The sequence below is a fragment of the Otolemur garnettii genome, unplaced genomic scaffold (assembly GCF_000181295.1).
Source record: "Otolemur garnettii isolate 467f Iridium unplaced genomic scaffold, OtoGar3 scaffold00109, whole genome shotgun sequence".
NCBI classification, from domain to species: Eukaryota; Metazoa; Chordata; class Mammalia; order Primates; family Galagidae; genus Otolemur; species Otolemur garnettii.
In genome coordinates, this window is record NW_003852504.1 from 3,255,637 (window position 1) to 3,267,463 (window position 11,827).

Genomic DNA, 11,827 nt, shown 5'->3' on the forward strand with positions numbered 1-11,827 from the left:
GTCATAGATATCAGCCTAGGCAAAGAATTGATGAAGAAGACCCCAAAAGTAATCTCAGTAACAACAAAAATAAATAAATGGAACCTGATCAAATTTAAAAAGCTTTTGCATAGCCAAGGGCACAATTAAAACAGCAAGTAGACAACCCACAAAATGGAACAAAATATTCACATGCTATATATCTGATAAAGGACTAAAAACCAGAATCTACAAAGAACTTAAGCAAATTAGCAACAATCAACCAAACAACCCCATTAAAAAGTGGGCAAAAGACATAAACAGAAACTTTCAAATGAAAATAGATGAATGAACTCATGAAGAAATCCTCAATGTCACTGATATGGATAGAAAGGAACTCTTATACACTGTTGATTAGACTGCAAACTAGTACTACCTCTATGGAAAATCGCATGATGATACCTCAAAGAACTTGAAGTAGACCTGCTATTTGATCCACCAATCCATCACTACTGGGTATATACCCAAAGAGAAAAAAAGGACATTTTATAAAAATGACACCTGTATGCAGATGTTTATAGCAGCACAATTCACAATTGTAAAGATGTGGAAACAACCCAAGTATCAACCAATACATAAGTGAATTAATAAAATGTGGTATATGCATACTATGTAGCTATTCAGTCTTAAAGAAAAATGGCAATCCAGTATCACTGTGACACCTGGATGGAACTGGGTACCACTCTTCTAATTAAAACATCATAGCCATGGAGAAACAAACAAACACATCGTGTTGTGTACAACATTATTTTTTGGTAATTTTCAATCTCACTTGAAAATTAGGTGAATTTTCACCTCAGTGCATATTCATCAAGTTGGAACTGTTTTATCAACACCCACGTGCACATAAGGAAGTCAATTTCAATGAATATCAAGCTGAGGACAAGGGGAAGCAGGAGATGGGTAAATTCACGCCTATTGAGTATGATGTACATGGGGGGGGCAAACATAACCTTGACTCATTTTGTGCAGAAAACAAAGTAGGTCAACAAAATATATGTTACTCCCTAATAATTTGAAATACAACAAAAATATGTGGCCTTTTTCTATATGGCTCCTTTCACTTGGCATGGTGCTTTCAAGGTTCATCCATGTCGCAGCATGTATCAATACTTTATTCCTTCTTATGTTTGAATAACATTCCATTGTATGGATGTACCACAGTCTGTTTATCTGTTCATCCATTGATGGACATTTGGCTTATGTCTACATTTTGGCTACTGTGAATTATGTTTCTAAAAACATTCATACACATGTTTTTGTCTTAGCATATATTTCCAGTTTACTTGGCTATCTACCCAGGAGGGGAAGTGCTGAGTCCTATGAGAACTCTCTGTTTAATCTCTTTTTTGCAGAGCTATTTTCCACAGTGGTATGCACTGTTTTCCATCCCCACAACTTCAAATCTATGTATCAAGTTTCTCCACATCCTTGCCAATAAATTGATACCTAATAAAAAATGATGGGGACCTAGACACGAAGGAAGATCATGAGAAAGAGAATCAGTGAGGTTATCAGGAGGGACACAAGAAAATAGGATTACAGGCAGAGATAAGGGGATAGGAAGGCTCATGGCATTAAAGAAATCAAAATGTTAAGAAGTTTAGATATTAAGCCTGGCTAGATTCAGAATCCTTGCTCTTCCTACTATGTTATATTTTCTCTATAAGAAACTAAAAATAGAAATGAGGGGAAAGTGAGGTTAGTGAAAAAAGACAAGGAAGCACTTAATGAGATTGAAAATTACCAAAAAATATCCTTTCTCTGTTGAAGTAGAAATAACAAAGTTCTTACTTAAGGCACTGGACATTGGAAGTCATATCTGATCCTAAAGATGATAGCTCTTCCTTTGCCCTAAATTGAGGCATTGTTCTCCCATCTGCCATTACCTTCACTTATCACTTCCAATTAGGTACAAATGATTAGTGACATCTCATCCTAAGGTCCTGCATCTCCCTGTTAAGGCTTTCCCACAGGTATTCCCAAAGCCTGAGACCAGAACATCATAGGCTCAATGGATGGTGTGAGGTATTCCTGGTGGTTTCTGTTTCTCATGAGTAAGGAAATGAAGATCACTTCAGTTAAGAAAAATTCTAATTTCACTATCTATAGGTCTTCTTCACAGAACTGAGTTGCAATGCCTCCTAAGTTGTCTCCTGTTAGTGACCATTATCCTTGATGTATCCTGCTTATTCCATGTAAATGAAGACCTACTGCTCAACATCACCCTTTGATGTAAATTGTACTAGTAATAGCAACTTTTTCACACACACACATGTATTATCTTATTGAGTCCCCACAATAATTCAAAGAGAAAGAAACTGTGTTTACCTTCAGGTTATATAAGAATTAACTGAGGCTATATTGCCTTTGGATTGATCAGAAACTTAAATTAAAGATAAGTGAATTTTGGAAAAACAAAGGAACTTCCAGCTTTCAAGAGAATACCTACTGGAGGTGGGTGGGAGAGAGGGTGGGTAGGTGTAGGGTTTTCAATGTGGGCAATTATCAAGTACAAAAGAGACAGCCATCTATCCAGATGGTTTAGACTAATGATTCCCAACATGTTCCATGTTATGACACACTAATTTTGTCTAATTTTACTAATTCCCCAAAGCAATATGTGGGTTCTTAAAAGTAATTAAAGTAGAATTAAATATTATGTTAATTAAACATGGCTTTAAATGAATTTTAAATGACGTGAATTGGTTTTACCCCTTGGGATAACTGCAAATTGCCTATCCTCATTTTGTGACAACCCAGAATATTAGGAACTGAAACCCTCACCAGCCTGAAGGAGGGGACTAAACCAGAATATATATCAGATCCTAAGCTTATGTCTTAAGAGTTTCTTCCCAGGTATCTTGTGGCAACCATAGGAAGGAATTCCATGGCAAAATTTGTGATGGAAAGGTTTATTTCTTAGTGTGTACATCCTCTGCTCCAGGATAAACACAAGTTCTTCTACCCCTGGCCTCCCACCTGACTGTTTGCACCCTGTGCTATTGACTCAGGTTGCTCATCTGATTCTCCTCATCCCCCATTCTTGGTGTAGACAGTCCCTGGGATGAGACAGGCTGGTTTCAGTGTTCTACACAGAGGTAATCTGCATGTTCCACTTCATAATATGAGGGCAAGTGTCTGGGAAAATCTTTCAGAATTGCAGCTACTTCATTTTTCTACCGTTTATATTAAAGTTTCATTTAAAGCCTTTGATTCACATGATATTTGATCACAGAAGGTAATTCTTCTTCCCAGCAACTTCATTTAGCCTATGTTCCTATTTCTGCATTCAATAAAATGCAGTAACATTCTAAATTGTGTATTTCACTCTTGCTTTGAATACATTGATAAGAGTTATTGTTAGCTGTATGTTCTTCCTATCAGTCTGTTCAAAATTCTTTTTTCAGAATTAGTCATGAGGATTCATCTATACACTATTGTATTATTCAACCATTAAATTTCAAGAGGAAGAATACCTATTGATGTGCATATTGTCCTATATATTTCCAGTGGAAAGAGTAGGGGAAAAATAGTATTATATTATTATTCTATTATAAATATATTTCACACACATGTGCACATGCACACACACATCCCCCCTCGATTGCATGTATTTTAGAAGAAAAATTAAAGGACATACACCAAAGTGGTAGCAGTGGTTGTCTCTAGGTGCTGAGACTGATTAAATTGTATGTTACCCTTGCTTTTCCATATTTTCCAATTTCTCAATAATAAGCATGTAATACTTTTATAATCAGGAAAAAGTAATTTTAGATAATTCAATTAGTTATCAGGGTCAACCAGCATGTGGGGAAAAGGTGACAATTCTTACTGAAGAGAAATTAACACTTTTATTGTTGTTATGAATTGAGGTTACTTTTTTTAAGTAGGAACATATTGCTAAAATTAAAATGGAAGTAAGTAGAAACTTACTGAGTTTGAGTCATTTTACATATCACTTTTCAAGAGAAAGCAAAGTAAAACCAATTTCTATTTGGCTTTTTTCTTCAAGTGCTTAAACTTCTTGTCCTCTAGGGCCCGTATTTTATGCTCTACAAGAGAAAGGGCTATGTCTCTTATCTCCTTTGGGTTTTCTGACCCCTCTCCTGACTGTTTTCTATACTGCTATACAAAGAATAAGTTCGTGCACTTGAAAAATACTTGTTGATGGACTTTATATTTTCATTCATCCTGGCCTAGCCATGTCCTCAGAATTATATAAAAAGGTTCCCACTTCTCCAGAAACCTGGTATCCCTTCCTAGTGTTCCTGCTTAGTGCTTTGGGTCCCAGATCTTCACCCTTAGATCTTTACTTGTGCAGTGTGAGATAGACCTTAGCTAGTTCCAAACTCTAAGACCCTTTCAGGGGTACTAAGTCTGCCCCACCCAGTGTCCCTGACTCACAGAGGCTTGGCCAGAAGACCATTCAATATCCAGGAGGCATCTGGGACATTACTCCCTCAATAGGAGACCCCTGACTAGATGCCACCAAGAAGCCCAAGTGGCTGATGGAAGTGTCAGCTCTGGGCCAAAGGAGCCCCTAAAATGTCCCTGCCTTGGACACTAGCTGGGAACTACACAGCCCACTGGAGTCTACAGCCAAGCCTTTGGGCTGTAGGGTCTTGTCACTGTCTCCTATACCCTTCCACCAGTGTCTGCTCATCCGCTCAGGGCCGCAGATCCAACTTGTAGACAGTATCAGCAGGGGCCCCCAATCAGAAAGCCCAAGGCCAGGTGCTGCTCTGCTCTCCACCACCTAGAGTAGTGGTGGGAAGGATGCCCAGCCCAGAGAAGCTGCAGCAGCACCGCCCCTGAAGCTGACTGCAGCCCACTCTGAGTGTGCGTTGGGGGAGTGTGGAGATGTGCTGAGAGCTCCCTTGAAGGCAAGACTTGGCTTCTGCAATTTTGATTAGCAGATTCAGAGAGAAGCCACTGTTTATTCTCTTAGTCTTATGTAGCACCTGAGAGGACAGAGTTGCTAACATGGAGTTTTCATCCCCTTCCCTGATCATTGCCTACCACCACTCATCACCTTACTAAGAATGGCCTGCCATCCTCCTAAAGGGCTACCTTATGCTCCAGTGGTCAAAAATCCTATTCTGACTCCAAGTCTCGTACAATGGCCCATGCCCCTAAAAGCTGGCACTGAGAGAGCAGGACTGAGATAGAAACCCCAGAGATTCCCTTAAGATACTCTCATTAACTCACTAACCAGAAACCATTACTCTCTTCTTAAAAGCCCGTTGGAGAAACAACAGAACTAGGCGTGCAGTCCCTGATGCTGACTTTGGTAGATTTGAGACCCAACATGGAGAGGCCAAACACTGATTTAGATTGGCCCTGAGTCTGTAAAAGAAAACCCCCTGCCAATAAAGCCAAACTCCGCTCACTCAGTTTGTACAGATCTAATGCCATTCCCCTTAATCCTGAGAGGCCGCTAGAGACCCAGACTGGTTATATGCTGTGTAGTCTGAGTAAATACCATTTGGAACACAGGTCTGCAGCAGATCCAGAGTAAACAAAACCTGATGCTATATTGGAGATATGAAAAACGTAGAATCCTGGAAACTATAAATGATAACATGGAACAATTATTAAGTAGGTACCATGTCTGAGCACTATTCTAGCCACTGTGAATGCATCACCTCACAGCAGTCTCAGGAGGTAGGTGATAGTATTATCACTATATTTTAGATAAGAAAGCTGAGGCATAGAAATATTAAGTAATTATTCTAAGGTCACAGAATTAGGAAGCGAGAGAGGTGGGTCTCAAATTCTGGTGGTCTGATTCCAAAGCTGGTACTCTTAACCACTATACCACACTGCCTATAGTGATGAAAGAAACTCCTCTTTGTAAGCAGGCTTTATGGGCATGTGGCCAGGACAGTTACACAAAATCCTGAGCTCAGAAGGACCTTGCACTTGGAGTTTAATGTCACTGTCCTGAAGTTTTTAAAAATTTGAATATTTTTTTGCAAATAAAATCTGAAATCTAATAGGACAATTGAATACACACTGGAAACATATAGTCTCTGATAGTACAAAGTCCCACTTTCACCACCTTACCACATCCCTGGGGCAGGTTCATAGCTGTCAACTCCTTTGCCCCTCAGTACCCAGGACCCCATCCAGCCTTCCACATTGTCTCATACTCAGGGAACTCAGCATAGGCACAGGGAGCACTGGTGTCTGACACATATACCCTGAAAAATCTCAAGGTGTATATGGTAAAAGCCATCCTGGGCCCAGGCTAGCAGTGCCACAGTGCAGTTGATAGGTCCTCAGTAAGGACTATTGACTACTCAAGTCTAGGTATCTAGTGCGTCCTATGCAAAAGTTATAAATATTCTTGGTGGTCACCTGTCTACCATGGGTTGGAGCAGCCTGCTCATGGGAGGGGGAGATGCTTGGTTTGACTTCCTCCCTCCTGGCCAGCACACAATGCATCCATCCAGCAGTTGGTGAGAGAAGGAAACCAGTAGCCAATGGGCCACATACATGAGTACCAAATCACAGGGCAGCATCATTGGGCACCTGGGAGGGCCTGCACTTGCCCCACAAATATCCCTGTGCCTGAGTGGGTGTGTCATTAACAAATTTAAAGCACCATGGCAGTCTGAGAAAAAAAAAAGGAAAAAGCATTATATTCAAGTATCTTTAATAGCACCTTTTCCTCCTTTATGAATGAGAAACTTTATGTTTACATCTTGCACTGGACCTATACAAATTATATTTTTAGTTCTGGCTATGAGGACTTTCTACTGCCAAAGCATTTTGGTATCCCCTGAGATCCACCACTTTCTGTATAGAAATGATGAAATGGGACGAGGTTGTAGTCCTAAGAGGGTAGAGGACACTTTTACTTGCCAGAGGGATGGCTGCTAAGTCAGTTTGAAGTTCAATCTGATGAGGCCCATTTCATCTTACCCTCCTAGCTATGTTAAGCATCACACAATGTGAATGGGTGGGTTGAGATTATGAATTGGGAAAACCTGAGTTCCAATTCTGCTTTGGCCACTGGCTGAGTGATCTCCAGAACACTGAGCAAAGAGAAGGTTTGATTAATCTAGTGTTTTCAGACTAGTGTTTTCAGACCATTGAGTTCTAGGAGGATGGCTCAGGGAGGGACAGGTGAGTGCTAGGCTGCAGGGTGCCTTGTATTTTCTTCAGCCAAATCTCTTCCATTTGTATATTTTCTGTAGTTTTGTTCTGCATTGAAAACCACTTACAGAAGTCATTCAAATACTTAAAAAATTAAAATGAATCTGTCTCGATTTTCTCTATGGGCCCTTCCACCTCTGACTTCTAATTCTCAAAGTCTAATCTTGAATGCCACAGAGGAAATGGTTTTTTATTCCAGAAAGAAATATGCCATGTCCTTGGGCCAGTGGCCAGAGAAGTAGAAATCCTGGTAGGATAAGGGATTGACTTTGGTAGTATAGGGCTAAAAGGTAAGGACAATGAAGAAAAAGAGGTCAAGTCACTGTGCAGTGACAGTGTCGATGACATGAACCATCTGCACAACCAGTAGAATCAGTTAGAATTCTGACCCAGGAGGTACAATTTTCTACCTCTCCTCCATTATGCAGCAGGATATAATAATACCTAGTGGAGAAAATGAACTTAGTAAGCAAGAAGGTTAGTTGTGAGTGAATTTTAACTTTGCTATTTTTTTTGAGTCTACCAAACAATTAGACCCTATGTTAGACCTAGGTGGCAGACAAATATTAGCCAAACAGCTCCATCCTACCAGTGTCTCAATATAGGTGGGCAAAACAAATTCAGAAAAATGGAAAGTAGACATGCAAAATGCAATGGGAAAACAGGATAAGAAAACTCCCTTCCCTCTGAAATGTCAGGAAATTTACCTTAAAAAGGAAGATGGGATGTAAATTTGGATTTTGGAATTAATAGAACTTGGACAGACAGGACATAGAGAGGTTTAAATGCCATATTTAGGAGTCTGGAATTAATCTTAAAGGTGAAGACAGACATGGAACATTTTAAGCAGTTTGGCAGGAAGGAGAAGGCTGGTGTGGTCAGATTTACATGTAAACCACTGTGGTTGTGAGAGAGTGGATTTTATAGGATCCAGGGTAGATTTAGGGACAAATCCCTAGTTAGCTAATCCTGGCAAGAAAAGATTGTGCTGATAACAGTGGAGAAGAAACTGATTTAAAAGACATTTGGGTGGGAGAATTGACAGAATTTGTTGATTGAATGCAGGGATTGGAAGGAGAGGGAATGCCAAGGCTTGACTCTCAGGTTTTGGGCTTTAAAAGTGTGTAGTGCCATCCATTAGGTTTGGGGCTTAAAAAACTATATAGTGCCATTCACTTATGTAGAGGACAGAGCTTCGAAGAGGAAGGGCAGGTTTAGAAGCATTCGGTTTCTGAAAGATTAAATGTGGAGTACTTGAGGAACTGCCAAGTTGGGATTCCAACTGGTAGTTAGATACAAAGATCTGGAGATCAAAGGGAATTTGTTTCCACATAGCTCCCAAGTAAACCATATCACTTGTCTCACAACTGGGGCTTAGGAGTTGTTGGAAGATTGCTACATAGTATCTGGGAATAGAGACAGAAAAAAAATTATTTGGGGGGCCCAAATATTGTGCCTGACGGAGATGTAGATAAACACAACTTTTTGTTTTTGCAGCCTGAGCCAATTTGATTATTTTTTTCAAACTAGTTGTTTGATTTTAGTCACATTATCATCTCTAGGCATTAGTTTTCTCATCTATAAAAGCAAGGTATTAATATTTTATATTGTTCAGACATAGGATTGTATGGTTTTAAGACTAGCTTGTTGCTATTTTAGACAAAATAGCAATATCTGTGAATTTTTTGCATTTTTACAAATTCTGAGGACTAGCTATGAACTAATGAATTAATTGGGGTTATACTTAGGCTTGTGTTGAAATACATTTGAGACTAGGAATGTTCTTGGCTCAAATTCATTTGGAATCCACATACAAAAAAAAATCATAGCTGCAACTCAGGACTAGCGTTCACACTAACTGGTGATCCATTATTCTTTACAAAAGGATCTTCCAACTTTAGCTAGTGAAATCAATCTATTATTTCTCTGGATATTTATGATTTACACCTATAAATCACAATAATTGCACATAAGAATTCATGTATATGCTAACAATTTACAGCCTCACAGCATCAGGCTGGTACAGCCTTTGAAAGACACACATTTTGGAGTCCCCTGAATCATGAGCTAGATGGACTAAATTTAATTCAGCCTATGGGGCACCATGTAAATCCTCGATATAAGCACATGCATGATACAGAAAAGTTATTTGCACCCAGTTTGCCATCTATGTTCTCATCTATAATTTATAGTCAAATTATATTGTTTTAGTCTTTTTGTCATCATACAATTATTTTAATTTGTAATTAGTGTAATAGCTTCACCACTCAGATTGACATATTTATAGCCATAGACTTATGTATTTCCCTCTTAAATATTTTTAGCAGGCAATTGTTTCAGAAAATATATATTATTTTGTCTATATAATTTCCCCCTGCTATGTTGTTGCTTATCTAAACAATGACTTCTAAACAATTAGTCAGAGTAATTTAATTGCCTTTAACAAAGCTTCATATTTTTTTTAACTTGCAGATTAATATGAAGGTACATATGATCAGGTTACACTGTCTGCATTTGTAAGGTACAGTCTGAGTTGCAGTTGAGTCGTTTATTCAAGAGATGTGCCAAATACCCATACATTGTACCTGTTAGGTGGGAACTTACCAAAGTCCTTCCCCCTTTCTTGAATTTAATTGTTTTTCTCTTGTGTGGACCTGTAATTATTGATCTACTAGTTTCAACTTCGCATTGGGTACACGGGATGACAAAGCTTCATTTTGCAAAATGCGAATAAAACTGTGAGATGGTCTTCATAGAACATACCACATTCTTGAGACAGGTAATGACAGATTAAGAACTCTTCCTCAATATTTTCTGTAGAGCAATTTTTACCTCCTCGTTTCTCAAACTATAGGTGAGAGGATTTAACATGGGGGTCACCATTGTATAAAATACTGAGACCATCTGATTTCCTGTCTGGGATCCGTGTTGAGGGAGCTGCAAGTATGTGTACATAGTTGTTCCACAGTACCTGGCAACAGCAGTCAAGTGGGATGCAAAAGTGGAGAAGGTTTTCTGTTTTTCAGCAGCTCAGGGGATTCCCAGGATAGTCATGAGGATAGATATGTAGGAAACAAGGATCACCACAGTTGAAGTGACCAAGGGGAATCCCCCACAGCCAACAACCATGACCTGGGTGATCCAGGGATCTGAGCAAGCCAGTGCCAACAGTGGGAGGATGTCACAGAAGAAGTGAGAGCTGACACGTGGTTGACAGAATGTTAGTTGTGTGATAGAAGTTGTCACCATGACCATGTTTACTAACCCACCAAGGTAGCATCGGGCCACCAAGAAGAGACATCGGACTCTTGACATGGTAATGTGGCAGAGCAGTGGGTGATAGATGGCAGTATAGCGATTATAGGCTGTGGAAGCCAAAATATTGGATTCTGCAGAGGCAAAGATTATGAACAGGCCCATTTGAGTCACACATTCACGGAAAGAAATGTCCTGCAGCTTAGATAACAAATTTACTAAAGTTTTTGGAATGGTGATGGAAGAGAAACAGACATCAAGGAAGGACAGATTGGAAAGGAAAAAATACATGGGTGTCTGGAGGCGAGTGCTGACTCTGATCAGGACCACCAGGCCTAGATTCCCCAACACAGTGACAACATAAATAGTGAGAAAGGCTCCAAATAGCAGGACTTCAAGATGAGGGTTATCGTTCATGCCAAGAACGATGAAGTCAGTCACGATAGATGAATTCTCCATTGCACAAGCTGAGAATTATTCTTGACTAGGCAAAAACCCTTTAGACAAGCTTTAAGTGAGGAAATGAGAGAAAACCAGAAGATCTGGATAAAACAGTCCCATGCAAAGCACATCATTCCAGGACACTTTCTAATCCTTCCCCTCATCTATCTTCTCACTTTAAACACTTTTCCTAACAGTATAAATATTTCCCAGGTATGGCATTGCAGACATAAAGGCCAAAGGAAAAGAGGAAAGAAAATGGAGGTAAAGAAAATTCAGAAATTAAAATGAATACAGATAGGGATGAAAGTAAGGTCTAGGTTGTAAAAGGTGCTTGATAATCTTCATTGAAGAATAAATTAAGTGAGGGTGAAATAAAATGATTGCCATAAAGAGATGTTCTTTACTGATTCAGGACAACAAACCTTTAGAAAAATTGGTGCTGTGGAATTATCTGTTAATCTCCCTCCCTTTTCCAAATCATGCCCAAGGAACTATTAGAAATGAGGTAAAAATAGGGTAAATATGTTAAGTGATTTCATCTTCACATGCAGCTCCCTTTTAGTATTTGTGACAGTATTTTTGAAACAGCAGACATCACCAATACTCACTATTCTGCTTGGTCAGTAGAGGGTTATCTGAGACCACCGATCATCTCTTCACTAGTAGATTGTTGCAGAAATCAGAATGCCCCTAAATGATTATAAGAAACTGGGCTCAAGTTTAATGGTATCTTGTAGATTCTGTGAAAGAGAAACCAAAGAACCAAAGAATGATCAAATTCCTCAGTAACCCAGCAGCTTCTGGCTGATAATCCCCTGACAGATTACAGCTGATCATTCCCTGACTGATTCCTTCAGTCATGCTTGGGACAAAGGGAATACAATGCAAAATTATCTATAGCCTGGGTGCATAGGTTCATGCCTGTAATCTCAGTATTTTTGGAGGC

At 39.3% G+C, this 11,827-nt stretch overlaps 1 protein-coding gene across 1 annotated transcript; it reads right to left on the minus strand.

The window, feature by feature from the left end:
- Positions 1 to 9,972: 9,972 nt before the first annotated feature.
- On the minus strand, positions 9,973 to 10,896 carry LOC100956311 (olfactory receptor 1052-like). The gene is given in 1 exon segment (XM_012809615.2): positions 9,973 to 10,896. A coding segment is annotated over 1 exon segment (924 nt).
- Between the last annotated feature and the right edge of the window lie 931 nt (positions 10,897 to 11,827).